Below are 19,061 nucleotides of genomic sequence, written 5' to 3'. Positions count from 1 at the left end.
TTTGCATTTCCTGCAGTTACAGCTTTGGCTGGTAAATGTCTGAATAAGCAGATCAGTGGCCGGGCGCGGTGGCTCATGCCTGGAATCCCAGCACTTTGGGAGGCCAAGGCAGGAGGATGACTTAAGGCCAGGAGTTTGAGACCAGCCTGGGCAACAAAGAGAGACTCTGTCTCAAAAGGAAAAAAAAAAAAAAAAAAAAAACCAGAATGCTCCTTTCAACAGCCCAACCCTAAATTCTTATCTCTGAACTCCTCACATATGTCCTGCAGTACAAAACTAAAGTACATTTTTAAAAAAGAAAAAAAGTTCTCACATAAAATTTAGTTGACAGTTAATTTCTACATTGATAGGCAAAAGTCATAAAATTCACTTATTTCCTAGGATTCAAATGTTTTATTATATATGAAGTACTTAAGCTTATGGTAATGTATTAATTATAACTTATTTATCTGTGAAAACAATTCTGAACTTACTACAAAATAGTCCCCAAGCTTTTCTTAGTAACATACTTTATTAATAGCCAACCCAACAACAATATACTTAGACTACATATATAAAAAATGGATTTTAAGTAAATATACCTTCTCTTCAATTTTGGACCAATGAGTGGGACAGGTTTCAGATTTGACGCATTTCGTAGTTTTCTCAAATTACTCTGATCTCCAAAACCATAAATTGCTGACTTCCAGGTACCATCATGAATGCTCAACCCCTAATAAAATATTTCAAGAGTTAAAGAAACGTGTCTTAAGGGATAGTTACAAACAATATTTCACTTATATTTGGACAAGACATAATCCCTTATTTAATAATCTTGAGGTGAATTTTCGTGACCAGCTAGGGAGCAGTCACATTCATTAGCTCGATCATACTCAATATTTACACCAAGAGAAGCCCTTTCTTTCCCCCTCCTATCATTCTTTATATTCTGTAATAAGTTACTTAGTTTTACTTCACCGATTTTACTCAACTAATTGACCATATTCCTTTAAGATCAGCCACTCTAATCCTTTTTTTTTCTGCCCCATATGATCTGCAGAATAGCCACTCTAATCCTCTCTCGATCCTACACAAACTCCTCGACATTTCCGGATATGTCCGTGTGCACATTTATGCATACATACACTGCGTACTGTGCATCTCTCCATCCTGCTACACCTGGATCCCTGTCTACCTCCAATACCTCTTACTCCAGCCCCAAGTTATAGATCTGTCTTCCTACAGAAGTCTTGGTAAAATAATCTTTTAAAACATTTACAGTTCACTAATATGATTTGTATTTTAATTGCTTTCCTCAGTCCCTTGATTTCTTTTTGGTATCATAGCCAGTGCAGAGTCCTTAGTATTTGCTTGATCTTACTCAGACTCTCATTTATTCACTGATTTTTCATCCCTTCATGAGACTTTGGGCTGTCAGTGCCTTCATTCTACCAGTACCCTTTACACCTTCCCCAACCCTTACCCCCAGTGCCACCGAGAAACAAGTGGCTGAGATGAGACCCCAGGAGAGGACATGACCTCTGAACTTACTATCACAGCGCTGGCCTTTTTTTTTGAGACACAGTCTCGCTCTTATCGCCCAGGCGGGAGTGCCAATGGCACGATCTCAGCTCACTGCAACCTCCACCTGCTGGGTTCAAGCAATTCTCCTGTCTCAGCCTCCTGAGTAGCTGGGATTACAGGCGTGTGCCACCACGCCCGGCTAATTTTTGTATTTTTAGTAAAGACAGGGTTTCACCATGTTGGCCAGGCTGGTCTTGAACTCCTGACCTCAGGCAAGCCGCCCGCCTCGGCCTCCCAAAGTGCTGGGATTGCAGGCGTGAGCCACTGCACCTGGCCTAGCGCTGACCTTTCTTTCCCAACCTCTAGGTGGGCCTTTTAATTCTCTATTACATGAATAAACTTCATTTATTATATTGATTGTACATCATTGTATTATGTCCTTCCTTCCATGTTGTTTACATTGTTTAGGTGAACACAGTAATTCAGAAAGATTCAAAACTAATTCTGTCACAAGATTTTCAAAGAGGGATATCCGTGAGGCAGATATGATGGTACCTTTCGTTGTTAATAAACAAACTAAGAGCAACAATAAAACCATCAAAAGATTCAGGTTTTCCTATCTCAGCTTTGATGATACTGAAAAGCAGAGATACCAAATCTAACTTTCATTCTGGTACAGATTTATTTCTTCTGTTTTATTAAAACTACAACAGAACTAAAGTCTTAAAGGTTTGATTTGTTGTCTACTCAATCTGAGCCTAGCCAAAAGGGCCTATGTGAATCTCTACAAATGTGAAGATTCCAAGCACCAGGAGAAAACAGCTTTTTAAAAATCTAAAAATATTTTCTTATACGACTAAGCCATCAAAAATTACATTCAATTAAAAAAAAATTGCCTTTCACAGAAAAATATAGAGATGTACCTACTACAATTTTATTAAATTGTATATTGATATATGTTATGAAGCCAACGTACATGTAAACATCCAGGCCAAGAACTACAGGTGGCCAGCAACTAAGAAGGCCCTCCTTCCGTCCTGCCTTTACAGTAATCAAGAAAAATTCTTTTCTTTAGAGTTTAATCACCTCAGAATTCATCCCTAAGCATTACAATTAGTTTTGCCTGTTTCTAAGCTTTACAGAAATGCAATCAAGCATGATTTATTACTTAGCATTTGGCTTTTTATGTTTGAAATTGTGATGTCAGGATTTATCACGGGTTGTAAGTAACTCCTACACTGCAGCCAGCCTTTTGACTTTCTTACCCGTGTGTTTTGGGAAACATTCTCAATTTTAAAAGTACACAAGTACATCACTTTTTCATTACATTTAATGCCTCTTTGTCTTTTTGTAGAAGCCATTCCCAACCGTGAGGGCTTCCATAATCCATCCAAACTTGATTTTTGTACAGGGTGCAAAAGTATGAATCCAATTCCATGTGTTCTCCAAGCAGACACTCACTTGTCCCAGCATCATCTCCTGAAAAGCCCCTTCCTGTTCCTGCCATCTTGAAGCCTGGAGGCCTGCTGGGAGGAGGAATTCTAAACGACAAGCATGTCTGGAAAGCTGTGGTCCATGGCCATTTTTGCTATGAGCGGGATCTCCAGAACCAAAGGGAGAACACAGCTCTTCTTAAAACTGAAGGTATTTATGGCTGAGATAAAATGAGATGTGATTTGGGCAGGAGATGCGCTTATGTGTACAAAGAATACTACTGACTCCTGGCAGCAAACCAGGCAAAACCACAGTAACACGGAGAAAGGTGACGTGTGCCCACGGGCACAGTGGCACAAAGTGTGCCTAATTCCAAAGCAGCTTCCTGCTGAGGCCACTAGACATAGCAGCTCTGTGATGCTGTACTCCTCGAGGATCTGATCGAATGAAAAGTAAATAAATACAAATAAAAGTGGATTTGTAAAAAGAAAAGAAAAATGATAGGAAAAGCCTCTCTATCATATATCAAGGGTTTACCCTGACTTAATACCAGGTCTTCATACCCAGGAGTGTCTTTCTGCCTTACTCTCTCTCAAGAATATCTTGCCTGTTCTCAGCCCTTTGAGTTTCCACACACATTTTAGAAACAGCTTGTCAAGATGCACATCAAAACAAAACAAACCAAAAAATCCGTTTGTGATTTTGATGGGAACTGTATGAGATTATAAACAAACTTGAAGAAAATTAACAACTACAAAATGGATTCATATTTTAATCCATGAATACGCTGGATCCTTCAATTTATGTCTTCTTTATGGCCCCTCAATAAACGTTTACAGTTTTCTTCACAGAAATCTTGTACACTTTCTATTACTTACTCTTAGGCACTTGATTTATTTAATGCTATCATAAATGGTCTTTTTTACAAAAATAATCACCTTCTAACCATAGCTGACATACGGAAATACCGCTGATTTTTATATTAATTTCATATCCAGGAACAATAAAAACTACTGTGGAAATAAATGAAACAGAATAGAAAAACCAACAAAACCAAAAGTTGGTTATTTGAAGAGGTCAACAAAACTGATACATTTTAGCTAGACAGACCAAAAAAAAAAAAAAAAAGAGAGAGAGAAAGAAAACCCAAACTACTAAAATCAGGAATAAAAGAGGGAACATTATTACCAACATTATCGAAATAAAAAGGAGTATAAAGGAATACTATGAACAAGTGTATGCCAACAAATTAGATAACCTAGGTGAAACGGACGCATTCGTGGGAAGACACTGTTATGGGCTGAACTGCATCCCCACCCAGAATCAGAAACTGAGATGTTGAAGACCTAACCCCCCGCACCTCAGAATGTGACCTTATTTGGAAAAGAGTTTTACCAGCAGTTCACAAAACTCTTCTATTAATGCTAATGTTATCTGTAAGTTCTTTTTAATTTTCTACATTCACAGTTATATCAGCCATCGAAAATAGTTTTGTTTCTTCCTTTCTAATCTATTTGGAGTTCATTTCTGTTTTCCCGCCTTACTCCCCGGGCTAGGATCTGGCTGAAGTAATGATAATGGGCATCTGTGTCTTATTCCTGATGTCAGAGCAAGTTTTTAATGTTAAACACTGGGCATCACACTTCTTACAATTTTTGTTTGTTTTAAAGAGATGGGGTCTCTTGCTCTGACATTCAGGGTGGAATATAGTGGTGTGATCATAGCTTACTGCGGCCTTGAACTCCTGGGCTTAAGCTATCCCTGCCTCACCCTCCAAGTAGCTGAGACTACTGGTGCACACCACCACACCCAGGTTGTTACAGCTTTTTTAAAAAAAATCTTCCCTGCTATTGTTAGTTTGCTGTAAAAATTTAAAAAAAAATTTTTTTTTTATTATACTTTAAGTTCTAGGGTACATGTGCACAACGTGCAGGTTTGTTACATATGTATACATGTGCCATGTTGGTGTGCTGCACCCGTTAACTCGTCATTTACATTAGGTATATCTCCTAATGCTATCCCTCCCCCCGGTTCCCTCCTCACAACAGGACCTGGTGTGTGATGTTCCCCTTCCTGTGTCCAAGTGATCTCATTGTTCAATTCCCACCTATGAGTGAGAACATGTGGTGTTTGGTTTTCTGTTCTTGCGATAGTTTGCTGAGAATGATGGTTTCCAGCTGCATTCATGTCCCTACAAAGGACACAAACTCATCCTTTTTTATGTGCTGTAAATTTAATCATGGATATTACATTTTATCTATCTACTTTTCTCTACTGACATGATCATATGATTTTCTAACTTTAGCCTGTAATGAGGTAAATTATAGATTATACAGTGCCAAACCTTGCGTTCCTGCTCTAAAACCAGTTTGGTCAAAATATATTATTCTGTGTATATATCGCTATTTTTAATTTACTAAATTTTGTTTAGGATTTTTACATCTATGTTCCCATGAGACTAGACCGAACTTTTCCATTATGGAATTGCTCTTGCAGGGTTTTGAAATCAAAGTTACACTAGCCTTGTCCACTGAATTCATTCAACAAACAACTATTGAGATGCTATTATGTGACCAGTACTGTTCTAGGTGTTCAGTGAATTAAATGAGGACGATCCCTCCTTATGAGGTGCTCGCATTTAGAGACAGTGATAAAGCTAACAGAAAAGGTCATATCTAGAATTTAGAAGGTGGGAAGCACCACAGCAGAAGAGAAAAAGGACAGCAGATAACATGAACTGCTAGTGCTAGGCAAGGGAGGTGGTTTGCAATTTTAAATAGGATGGTCAGGGCAGGCTTCAGTTAGGAAAGTGACATTTCAGAAAAGACGTGATGGAGGTGAGGGAGCTAGGCATGCAAATATCTGGGAGAACTGTTTGCAGGCAAAGGAAACCGCCAGTAAAAAAGCCCTAAGGCAGGAGTGTGCAGGTGTGTTCAAGGAGCAGAGCAGAAATCAGTGTCAATGGAGAACAAACGGGCAAAGTGTGGGGAAGAAGGCTGGAGAGGTCACTGGGGCCAGATCGTTCACAACCATTCAAACTACTGTAAGGACCAGGCTTTCTTTCTGAATGCAGCAATTCTGAGCTGAGGAGTGACACGGTCTAGATTATGTCTGAAAAGGATCACAGTGGCCGTTATGTTGAGCATAGACTGTAGAATAGGTGGTAGCAAGGGAAGTGGTTAAAAAAAAAAAAGGGGGTTGGATTCTGACATGTCTTAAGGTAGAGTCAACAAATTTCCTGACAGGTTGCCAGGTCTGGCACTAGACTGCTGTTCTGCAGCTACTCCTTATCCTTCTTCTCTTAAGCTTTTTATTTATACATAAAAACTTGTAGCTGGGAGTGGTGGCATGCACCTGTAATCTTAGCTATTCAGGAGGCTGAGGCAGGAGAATCGCCTGAACCGGGGAGGCAGAGGTTGCAGTGAGCTGAGATCGTGCTACTGCACTCCAGCCTGGGCGACAGAGTGAGACCCCATCTCAAAAAAAAAAAAAAAAGAAAGAAAAGAAAAAAATTGAATCATAGACTGATTCTGATTGCTCTTGTCAAAGGCAAGTATCTTGGGCCCCCAAAATCACTAAGGAAAACTCTAGCTGAAAACTGCTTAGGGCAAACCTGCCTCTCATTCTATTCAACGGCTCACTGAGATAGATGCATGTCTGACTGCCTCCTTTGGAAAGGCTAATCAGAAACTGGGAAGAATGTAACCGCTGTGTCCCACCTGTCTGTGACCTGGAAGCTCCGTCCCCACTCCCAGGCTTCCTGCCTTTGCTTCAAGCTGTCCCGCCTTTCCAGACCGAACCAATGTCCTTCTTACATGTAGTGACTAATGTCTCATGTCTCCCTAAAATACAGAAAACCAAGCTGTGTCCTGACCACCCTGGGCACACGTCGTCCCGACTTCCTGAGGCTGTGTCACGGGATGGGTGTGTCCTCAACCTTGGCAAAATCAACTTTTTTTTCTTTGAGATGGAGTGTTGCTCTGCCACCCAGGCTGGAGTGCAGTGGTGTGATCTCAGCTCACTGCAGCCTCCGCCTCCTGGGTTCAAGTGATTCTCCTGCCTCAGCCTCCAGACTAGCTGCGATTACAGGCACCTGCCACCACACCCAGCTAATTTTTTGTATTTTTAGTAGAGATGGGGTTGCACCATGTTAGCCATGTAGGATAGAATAAATTCCTCTTCAAAGGTTTCAGCCTGTAAATTGTTAAGTACAATGAGTTCTGAGATCCTCTCCAAGAACCAATGTATCAGTATGTTCCACTCCCCTGTTCTTTGTTCTTTAAAGTTTAACTTTCTTGTTCTTTACGTCTCCTTGTCCCTAGTTTCAGTAAACAACCTCCTCCTAGCCGCTATCACCTGCTCTGACCTTAGTTACCCTTGGTCACCTGCTCTGTTCTTAGTCATCCTGAGCCACCTGTTCCATAACTGCTCGTACCCCTGCTCTCTTTAAAAGAGCCAATCAGAATTAGCTTAGACTGTGCAGTCCAACCCTAGCCAATAGCAGAACAACACAGCAGTAGGGGCTACCTGTGTCAGGGATAAGAACCCCTTCCCCTCCCGTTTAGGTGTGCTCTCACCATTGCTCCATCCGCAAGATGCACCCTTCTATAGAAGAAAAGTTGCCTTGCTGAGAAAATTTATGTTCGAGCAAAAGAAAATTTATTTCTTTTGCAGCACCAAATATTTATTTCTAACAGCCAGGCTGGTCTCGAACTCCTGACCTCAGGTGACCCACCTGCCTCGGCTCGGCCTCTCAAAGTGCTGGGATTACAGGTGTGAGCCACCAGGTCCAGCCTAACTTTCTTAATTAACTGAAACCTGTCTCCAGATTTTCTGGGTTCACACTCTATTACCCCAGGTCACATCGACTGGCTTAAGAACAAGCAAAATGACTAATCTTCTCTATTGTTTGACATATAAACTGGGCAGCTCTTCCCAAGAAATCATGAACCTTTATGACAAAGTATACCTGAGGATGCCAGTACTTCCCTGCTCCATCCAGAGCCTACACAAAGAAAAGTAGAAACGAAAGAGACAAAAAAGGAGAAACAAGAGGGGAAAAAAAGAGTTTGGACAGTATCATTTGAACATCTAGATCCAGCCATATGATTTACCTTCAGGCATTTGGTTACATGAATCAATAGATTCTTTTTTGTTTTGTTGGTTTAAGCTGGGTTTCTAACACATGCTACCAAGGGCCCCAAGGATGCACTTCTCATTCCTGTTTCTGAGCCTTTGTTCCAGTTGCTGCCTTTCACCTGCCAAATGCTATTCACTTTTCTTTTTTTTTTTTTTTTTTTTTTTTTGAGACGGAGTCTCGCTCTGTCGCCCGGGCTGGAGTGCAGTGGCGCGATCTCAGCTCACTGCAAGCTCCGCCTCCCGGGTTCCCGCCATTCTCCTGCCTCAGCCTCCCGAGTAGCTGGGACTACAGGCGCCCGCCACTGCGCCCGGCTAGTTTTTTGTATTTTTAGTAGAGACGGGGTTTCACCGTGTTAGCCAGGATGGTCTCGATCTCCTGACCTCGTGATCCGCCCGTCTCGGCCTCCCAAAAGTGCTGGGATTACAGGCGTGAGCCACCGCGCCCGGCCTATTCACTTTTCAAAGCTAGTTTCAATAAGGCCTCTATGGAGCATCCCCAGATTACTCCCACTGTCACTTATTTTTATTTTTGACACAGCCTCTCGCTCTGCTGCCCAGGCAAGGGTGCAGTGGCGTCATCTCGGCTCACTGCAACCTCTGCCTCCCAGGTTCAAGCAATGCTCCTGTCTCCATAACCTGAGTAGCTGGGATTACAAGCATACGCCACCAGGCCTGGCTAATTTTTCTATTTTTAGTAGAGACGGGGTTTCACCATATTGGCCAGGCTGGTCTCAAACTCCTGACCTCAAGTGATCCACCTGCCTCGGCCTCCCAAAGTGCTGGGATTACAGGCGTGAGCCACTGTGCCTGGCCATTTATTTTTATTCTTATAAGGGAGGAGAACACCCCTAATATTGTCTTATGCCAAATTTTTGCCTCCAAAGAGAGAAGGAGTAAAAACTAAAAGGCAGAAATGAAATCCACAGGCAGACAGCCCGGCCGGCGCCCTGGGCCTGGTTAAAGATCGACCCCTGACCTAACCGGTTATGTTATCTACAGATTCCAGACATTGTATGGACAAGCGTTGTGAAAGTCTCTGTCCTGTTCTGTTCTGTGCTGATTACCGGTGCATGCAGCCCCCAGTCATGTACCCCCTGCTTGCTCAATCCATCACGACCCTCTCACGCAGACCCCCTTAGAGTTGTGAGCCCTTAAAAGGGACAGGAATTGCTCACTCGGGGAGCTCGGTTGTTGGAGATGTGAGTGTGAGTCTTGCCAAAGCTCCCGGCCAAATAAAGCCCTTCCTTCTTTTTTTTTTTTTTTTTTTCCTTTTTTGAGATGGAGTCTTGCTCTGTCACCCAGGTTGGAGTGCAGTGGCACAATCTCGGCTCACTGCAAGCTCCGCCTCCTGGGTTCAAGCAATTCTCCTGCCTCAGCCTCCCGAGTAGTTGGGACTACAGGCTCCCACCACCTCGCCCAGTTAATTTTTTGTAATTTTAGTAGAGACGGGGTTTCACCATGTTAGCCAGGATGGTCTCGACCTCCTGACCTTATGATCCACCCGCCTCAGCCTCCCAAAGTCCTGGGATTATAGTTGTGAGCCAGCACGCCCAGCCAGCCCTTCCTTCTTTCACTCGGTGTCTGAGGGGTTTTATCTGCGGCTTGTCCTGCTACACTTATACTCTACTAAAGAGTCTGTGTAACCACAAGTGATAGCATATTTTACATAGCTCTTTATGTTAATCTGAACCCACAATCTAGACGAAGACAGTCATTCCTCTTATTAAACACGTTCCGCACCACCCCACCTTTGTCTTTGATTCACTATTTCCTCTTCCTTCACATCTCCACGGCACCAGCCCTTGAAAGTCAGTCTAGGCCGGGCACGGTGGCTCAAGTCTGTAATCCCAGCACTTTGGGAGGCCGAGGCGGGTGGAGCATGAGGTCAGGAGATCGAGACCATCCTGGCTAACACGGTGAAACCCCGTCTCTACTGAAAATACAAAAAACTAGCCGGGCGTGGTGGCGGGCACCTGTAGTTCCAGCTACTCGGAGGCTGAGGCAGGAGAATGGCGTGAACCTGGGAGGCGGAGCTTGCAGTGAGCCGAGATCGCGCCACCGCACTCCAGCCTGGGTGACACAGCGCGAGACTCCGTCTCAAAAAAAAAAAAAAAAAAAAAAAGAAAGTCAGTCTATATCCCAGCCTCTCCAGAAAGTTCTTGATCTCTGGACTCTTAGTTAGATGTATTCACCATACTCAGAATCCTACAGTATTTCATCTGATCTCTTCAATAACAAACATTTTTTTCTTTCCTGCCAAACTAAATTATTACACTTTAAAGGTAGGGTTTGTATCTTATTCATTTACATGCCATTTTCTCTTGCACAGTTACTGTATGCATTTGCACTACTATACAATATTTGTTGAATGAATATAATTTAGAACAAATACTTTGGAAGCCACAGTACAGACCTAGAACTGGGTTAGGTACTATCGGCAATAAAAGTCTTGTCATAAAACATGGTCCTTTCCCAGAAATGCAACTGTCTTATGTTCCCGACGTCAATGTCTTCTGTTACCAAATACACTGTAAATTCAGTGAGACTAGATTTACCTCATATACCTCTTTTTGGTCATGACAGTACCTAAGTTACGCGCAGGATAAAAACTATGCTGACTTGCACTAAGGTGAAAATTTTCCTGGCCAACAACATTTACTGTGCACCAATGATAAAGGCTTTAGTGTTGAGATCATGATAATTCATTCTAATACAATGAACACCACAGTTGTTTTTAGAAGAAATTATATTTTAGGGGCCCGGCGCAGTGGCTCATGCCTGTAATCCCAGCACTTTGGGAGGCCAGGGTGGGCAGATCACTTGAGGCCAGGAGTTCTAGACCAGCCTGGCCAACATAGCAAAATACCAACTCCCATGAAAAAGAAAAAAAACAAAAATTAGCCAGGTGTGGCGGCACATGCCTGTAATCCCAGGTACTCAGGTGGCTGAGGCAGGAAAATCACTTAAATCTGGGAGGCAGAGATTGAGTGAGCCAAGATCACACCACTGCACTCCAGTCTGGGCAACAGAGTGAGACTCTGTCTCAAAAAAATAAAATAAAATAGCAGGGCACGGTGGCTCACGCCTGTAATCCCAGCACTTTGGGAGGCTGAGGTAGGCGGATCACCTAAGGTCAAGAGTTCCAGACCAGCCTGACCAAAACCCGTCTCTACCAAAAATACAAAAAAATTAGCCAGGCATGGTGGTGTGCGCCTATAAGGCTGACGCAGGAGAATCACTTGAACCCAGGAGGCAGAGGTTGCGGTGAGCTGAGATCACGCCATTGCACTCCAGCCTGGGCGACAAGAGCGTAACTCCATCTCAAAAATAAATAAATAAAATAAAATAAAAAGAAAATAATGTATATTTCAAGTCAAAGTAATCTTGGTATCTTTTAAAAAATTAAACATGGTGACTTTCACACATTAAATATTACACATACATAAAAAGTTAGTCTAAATATGTTTTAAGACGCACGTGTCATTTCCAAAATATTTTTAATATTAACTTGAAACAACACAAGACAAACAGAAAACCAACCTCAGGGCCTGAATGTATAGTCAGGAAACTTTCCACAGCAGTCAAAGTACCTAAAAGAGCAGGAGAATGGTAAAAAGCAAAATAAAATCTAAATTATTTAGGACAAGTAATAATAAACAATGCCTATTCACTTAGAGACTAGCTTTTCTAAGCCTACAGCTGACATAGAAAATCTGTACAGATAACAGTTTTATTATGTTTTTGTACACAGACTTAAGAAGTAGCTATGGCCAGGTAAACCATCAGAAAGAGTAGACTAGCATAAACTCTATTCGCTAGTACTGACAAAATCTTTTCTAGTATTTAAAAACTGATGACAGTAAGAATCACCCCCAATAAGGCAACAATTGAGCTCACTCGAATGCTGGTGGCACAGGCCTATAATCCCAGCGTTTCGGCTCGAATGCTGGTGGCACACGCCTATAACCCCAGCGTTTCGGCTCGAATCCTGGTGGCACAGGCCTATAATCTCAGCGTTTCGGCTCGAATGCTGGTGGCACAGGCCTATAATCCCAGCGTTTTGGCTCGAATCCTGGTGGCACAGGCCTATAATCCCAGCATTTCGGGAGGTCAGGGCAGGAGGTCACTTTCTTTCTTTCTTTCTCTTTTTTTTTTTTTGAGACGGAGTCTGTCACCCAGGCTGAAGTGCAGTGCAGTGGCGCGATCTCGGCTCACTGCAAACTCTGCCTCCTGGGTTCAAGCGATTCTCCTGCTTCAGCCCCCTGAGTAGCTGGGATTACATTTTTAGTAGAGACAGGGTTTCACCATATTGGCCAGGCTGGTCTCGATTTCCGGACCTTGTGATCTGCCCACCTCGGCCTCCCAAAGTGCTGGGATTTCTGGCCCCCATCTTTTTTAGAAAAATTAGCCAGCTGCAGTGGCATGTATCTGTAGTCCTAGGGACTACTACTGCTACCGTACTAGGGAGGCTGGGGTAAGAGGACTGCTTGAGCCCAGGAGTTCAAGGCTGCAGTGAGCTATGATCGCGCCACTGCACTCCAGCCTAGCCTAGGCGACAGAACAAGAGCTTGTCAAAAAAAAAAAAGAAAGAAGAAAGAAGTTAGATCCATGGGAATTATTCTGCTTTAAAATATGACAGCTTTCAAGAGGCTTATTAACAGTGGGTTATAATGAATGTACACAAAAACTATCAAAACACCCTTTGTGATGGCTTATAAAACACTAAGACTACTAAAATGAAACAAAAATAAGTATAAAATAAAAATTGGAAACCAAGCCAGGAAAAAGCAGACATCAAGTATATTAACCATGAAGACTAATATGCAGGCATAGTGGTTAAGCATTTAATTAATTATTGAGTTTCTCAAGAACAATGAGGCAAAAGAAAAATATAATGGCTGGCTAATTCTCAAAATCTGATAAATGAAATATATTCATTCCTTAAGTGCTTTTAATTCTAAGAGAAAATTAAAACATGGGGCCTTACAAAGTTGACACCAAGCAAAATAATAAATAACCACATAATCAACAAAGCTGTTACAGCAGAAGAGAACTACAGCCAGGTAAACGTCATTAGTCTGGCCACGGACAAAAAGAAAAAACAGACCATTCAAATATAACTCACTAGAGGCGATTCTGATGGTTACTAAAAGAATGTGGCCTGGGTATGTGGCTCTGTGATCTAACCCCATCCACAGAACCCCTAAAGCGTAATCTAATAAAAGTGGACCACCTGCATCAACGATCAGCTGGCTGACTTCTAGCGTTCAGTATCCGAAAAAATGTTTACACAAACCTTAAACTAATATCTCTCCCTTACGAAGGAAAAAGTCTTATTCAAATAAAAGCAGAGAACAACCTCAAGAAACAGGATTATCGTGAAGAAAACTAAACTTCACAGACTTTAAAGAATTATTTTAGGCCGGGCGCGGTGGCTCAAGCTTGTAATCCCAGCACTTTGGGAGGCCGAGACGGGCGGATCACGAGGTCGGGAGATCGAGACCATCCTGGCTAACACGGTGAAACCCCGTCTCTACTAAAAAAATACAAAAAAAAACTAGCCGGGCGAGGTGGCGGGCGCCTGTAGTCCCAGCTACTCCGGAGGCTGAGGCAGGAGAATGGCGTGAACCCGGGAGGCGGAGCTTGCAGTGAGCTGAGATCCGGCCACAGCACTCCAGCCTGGGCGACAGAGCGAGACTCCGTCTCAAAAAAAAAAAAAAAAAAAAAAAAGAATTATTTTAATAAATGGAGACATATTAGGTCTAAGGATTGGAACACTGAATATTTTGAAGATGTTCAATTCACATTTCTCTTTTTAATTGGAATGGTTCTAGTGTTTAACTATTCATTACGTATGATACAGGCTACTGCCTTCTGACATTCATTCATTCATTCATTCATTTGAGACGGAGTCTTGCTCTGTCGCCCAGGCTGGAGTGCAGTGGCGTGATCTCGGCTCACTGCAACCTCCGCCTCCCGGGTTCAAGCGATTCTCCTGCCTCAGCCTCCCGAGTAGCTGGGACTACAGGCGCCTGCCACCACGTCCTGCTAATTTTTTTTTTTTTGCATTTTTAGTAGAGACAGTATTTCACCACGTTGGCCAGGCTGGTGATCCAACCGCCTTGGCCTCCCAAAGTGCTGGGATTACAGGCGTGAGCCACCATGCCCAGCCCTGAAATGTATTATGTAAGAAACTATTCTATTCCTAAAAATGTAAAATCACTAAATGGTGTGAATTCTCAATTTTCAAATCATTTTTTGAGATGGGCACATAGCTGCTCACCTCTGATATGATTATATAACTTCCTAATGCTAAACCTTGGTCTCAATATATTGTTCTTCTAAAATGCCACTGGATGAGCTGGGCATGGTGCCTCACATCTGTAAATCCCAGCACTCTGCCAGGCCAAGGTGGGAGGATCACCTGAGGCCAGGAGTTCAAGACTAGCTTGGGCAACATAGTGAGACCCCATCTCTACAAAAATTTTATAAAATTAGTTGGGTATGGTGGCATAAGCCTGCAGTCCTAGCTACTTAGGAGGTTGTGGAGGGAGCACTGCCTGAGTCCAGGCGTTTGTTACAGTGAGCTATGGCACAGCAAGAACCTGTCTCTTAAAAAACTTTTTAAATGACACTGGATTTATTAAAATTTTATATAGTATTTTCTTTTTACTTCTAATTTCACAAGCAAGCAAGATCTGTAGTTTGTGTGTGTGTGCTATCTTTGTTGGACTTTGGTTTCACAGTTATGCTTTTTAATATACGCTGGAACATTTTCCAATTTTTTAAGTCTAGAACACTTTACATGGCACTGAAGTTACCTGTTTCAGGTTTGTTTTTTGTTTTGTTGTTGTTTTGTTTTGTTTTGTTTTTTGCTTTTTTTCTAAGAGACAAGGTGTCACTCTGTAACCCAGGCTAGAGTACAGTGGTGCAATCACAGCTTACTATAGCCTCAAACTCCTGGGCTCAAGTGATCCTCCTACCTTAGCCTCCTGAGGAGCTAGGACTGACTACAGGTGTGTACCACCACATCTGGCTAATTTTTTATTTTATTTTTTAGAGACGAGTCTTGCTATGTTGCCCAGGCTGGTCCTGAACTCTTCGCCTCGAGAGATCCTGCTGCCTCAACCTCCCGAGTAGCTAAGACTTGGGAGCAAGCCACCACAGCCTGCTCAGGGAATTTTCTAAACCAGACACTCTTAAATATGCAAAACATTAGTAACTTCAAATGTTTTATTGTAACATTCATTATTTTATCCATTATTAAATAACTGTCTCCAATTCTGTGTTCAATACTTTCTAGCTTTGATGGTTAAAAATTTAAAACCTTTTTAAACTATAATATACAAATTATGCTTTAAAATGTGCTGATTCCTAAACAAAGCAAGCTTGAATTTATAATGGTTGCCAAAGGTGTTTTCCAGAAATTTGACAGCTCAAACCAAACTATACTGAGACAATAATATATCACTGTAAAATACAGTATTATCCATGTCTCAACAATAGTCTCAATAGCATTTTATTAAAAGTGCAGCTATATTAAAAACAAAACATGTGTTTTAATATTACCCATTTATGGCTATGTTTCTTTTTTCAACTAGATTTTAGTTCACCACAGTTACAAACATGAAGCCCTTGCACCGTACTGTTAAGTTCCATGATTGCTTATTGATCAATAATTACCATTCATTTTATTTCTGGTATATATTACTCCCAGATCTGCCGGAATGGAGTCAAAGCCACTGCTTCCAATGATATAAACCCCTTTGTCTGCAGCTTTCTCATGATACTTCAATTGCATTAGTTCCAGAAACTAAAAAATCCAGGATAAGAATTTTAATTAGAGTTATGCAGAAAGACATAGACCAGTATTAAATAATTTATCTTTAAAAACAAAGCAATCAAACTTTGAAAATGCTAACCAGTGTGGCTCTGCAGCAAAATATTAACTGTCAAAATATTTTTTCACTTATTCAGCAAATACAGCACCTACTGTGTACCAGATGGCATGGAAGATATGCTCACCTGACTTTATGACACTTAATATTTTTAGAATGACTTTTAAATATAAAAGTAATGCCTATTATAAAAAATTAAATAAAACATAAAAAATAGAAAGTAAAAAAAAATTACCCCAAACGGCATTACCCAGATGAACACTGTCACAGACACAGAGCTCTGCACACGCACAGACAGAGAGCGGGAAAGGAGATGACGGCAGAGGGCACAGGGGAATAACGTCCGCTCTGCTCTTCCGCCTGTTTTTAGAAATTACTTTTTAAAAACAATGTAAGATTTACAGAAAAATGGAATAGGAGAGAGTTCCCAAGTACCCTGCAGCCCAGTTTTCTCTATTTTTAACATCTTTTACATGAACGGTTGTTACAATTAATGAACCAATACTGACATATGATTTAATTCGCTAAAGTTCACAGTTCATTCTGATTCCCTTAGTTTTTACTGAACCCCTTTTTCCGCTCCAGGATCCCATCCAGGATTACAGTCGGTTGTCATGTCTCCTTCGGCTTCTTTTGGCTGCGACAGTTTCTCACACTTTCCTTGTCTCTGATAACCTTGATGGTTTTGAGGAGTACTGGTCAGGCATTTTGTAGAGTTCCCCTCTACTGGAATTTGTCTCATGTTTTTCTCATTATTAAACTGGGGTTATGGGTTTTGGAAAGAGACCACAGGGGTAAAGTGCTATTCATTTCATATCATATCATATCATATATCATATCATATCCTATCAGGACTACGCACTGTCAACATGATTTACCAGGGTTCGTCAGGTTTCTCCACTGTCAATTTATGCTCCCTCTTCCAGAGGGTGACACACATACACAATCACACCTGCTCAGGCACAGACACAAACACACACCACATACACACACACTCATTCATGCACATACACAAACACGAACACAATCACACACACATTTGCTCATGCACAAACACACGTTAACAGTCACACTAACACAGTTACACTCACACATACACACAAACACATTAACACAGTCACACACACAGCTGCTTGCACATCAATGTGGAGAAGTTACATAAATTATGTGGAATTCTTCCACACAGAAGATTTGTCTCTTCTCATCCCCTGCCCTTTTTGTTTTGTTTTGTTTTGAGACGGAGTCTCGCACTGTTGCCTGGGCTGGAGTGCAGTGGCGTGATCTCGGCTCACTGCACCCTCCACCTCCCAGGTTCAAGCGATTCTGCTGCCTCAGCTTCCCGAGTAGCTGGGATTATAGGCACCTGCCACCACACCCAGCTAATTTTGTATTTTTAGTGGAGACAGGGTTTCTCCATGTTGGTCAGGCTGGTCTCAAACTCCTGACCTCAGGTGATCCACCTGCTTCGGCCTCCCAAAGTGCTGAGATTACATCCCCTGCCCATTTTAAAAATAAATTGTCTTTATTTTATTATTGACTTGTAAAAATTCTTTATATATTCTGGGTTTTGTTTTTTTGTTTGAGATGGAGTCCCGCTCTGTCACCAGGCTGGGGTGCAGTGGCATGATCTTGGCTCACTGCAACCTCTGCCTCCCAGGTTGAAGTGATTCTCTTGCCTCAGCCTCCCGAGTAGCTGGGACTACAGGCGTGCGTCACCATGCCCAGGTAATTTTTGTATTTTTAGTAGAGATGGGGTTTCACCATGTTGGCCAGGATGGTCTCGATCTCTTGACCTCGTGATCTGCCCACCTCGGCCTCCCAAAGCACTGGGATTACAGGCGTGAGCCACCTAGTCCGGCCCTCTGGTTCTTTATTAGGTTTCTTGTTGTTTTGAGACAGGATCTCACTCTGTTGCCCAGGCTGGAGTGCAGTGGCTCAATCTTGGCTCACTGCAGCCTCCACCTCCCGGGTTCAAGTGATTCTCATGCCTCAGCCTTCTGAGTAGCTGGGATTGCAGACATGCACCACCAAACCTGGCTGAGTTTTGTACTTTTAGTAGAGAAGGGGTTTCGCCATGTGGCCAGGCTGGCCTCAAACTCCTGGCCTCAAGTGATCCACCCACTTTGGCTTCCCAGAGTGCTGGGATTACAGGCATGAGCCACCGTGCCCAACCCCTTATTAGGTTTTGATATTATGGCTGGGCACAGTGGCTCATACCTGTAATCCCAGCATTCTAGGAGGCCGATGTGGGTGGATCACTTGAGGCCAGGAGTTCGAGACCAGCCTGGCCAACAAGGTAAAACTCTGTCTCTACCAAAAATACAAAAATTAGTCAGGTGTGGTGGTGTGCACGTGTACCCCCAGCTACTCAGGAGGGTGAGGCGGGAGAATCGCTTGAACTCAGGTGGCAGAGGTTACAGTAAGCCAAGATCGTACCACTGCACTCCAGCCTGGGCGACAGAGAGAGACCTGTATCAAAAAAAAAAAAAAAAAAACCCAAGAGATTTGATACTACTTTTATGATAGTTTATAGATGACTTAAAAGGTTTTCACCATGCTCTGGGTTATTTTAAATAACACGGGAATTGTTTTTTGTTTTTGTTTTGTGTTTTTGAAGACAGGGTCTCACTACGTTGCCCAGGCTGGAGTACAGTGGCGTGATCATAGCTCACTGCAGTCTTGACCTCCCAGGCTCCAGTGATCTTCCTGTCTCAGTCTCCTGAGTAGGTGGGACCACAGGTGTGTGCCACCAACTCCTGGCTAATTTTTTAACTCATGGGCTCAAGTCATCCTCCCAAAGTGCTCCCAAAGTGCTGGGATAACAGGCGTGCGCCCCCTCACCTGGCCTTTTTCAAAGTGCTGGGATAACAGGTGTGCGCCCCCTCACCTGGCTTTTTTTTTTTTTTAATTTGTTTCCTCCTCCTTCTTGAATCAATTTTGGTAATTTACACTTTCTCAGTATTTTCCAGTATTTTACCAATTGATAAACTGCAAATACATATTAGTATCATATTGGCACACTGATGATGATAACCAGTAGTTACTACAGAGACACATGATGTTACCATTTTAAAGGCTGAAGAAGAG

General features: G+C 42.4%; 1 protein-coding gene across 2 annotated transcripts in view; it reads right to left on the bottom strand.

Moving 5' to 3' along the window:
* SCCPDH (saccharopine dehydrogenase (putative)) overlaps positions 1–19,061 on the bottom strand; it is a 46,297-nt gene that overhangs the window by 8,763 nt on the left and 18,473 nt on the right. For both annotated transcript variants that reach the window (XR_003119767.1, XM_025386977.1), the window contains exons 4-6: positions 15,760–15,889; positions 11,617–11,666; positions 582–712 (exon numbers count right to left, since the gene is read on the bottom strand). Coding sequence is in view for 1 of the 2 variants with exons in the window: in XM_025386977.1 (XP_025242762.1) it covers positions 582–712; positions 11,617–11,666; positions 15,760–15,889 (311 nt within the window). In the remaining variant the exon portion in view is untranslated. The remainder of the gene's footprint in view (positions 1–581; positions 713–11,616; positions 11,667–15,759; positions 15,890–19,061) is intronic.

Source organism: Theropithecus gelada, chromosome 1, assembly GCF_003255815.1.
Source record: "Theropithecus gelada isolate Dixy chromosome 1, Tgel_1.0, whole genome shotgun sequence".
Lineage (NCBI taxonomy): Eukaryota > Metazoa > Chordata > Mammalia > Primates > Cercopithecidae > Theropithecus > Theropithecus gelada.
Note: the sequence above shows the minus strand (reverse complement) of the source record. Positions and strands in the feature narration are given on the sequence as shown.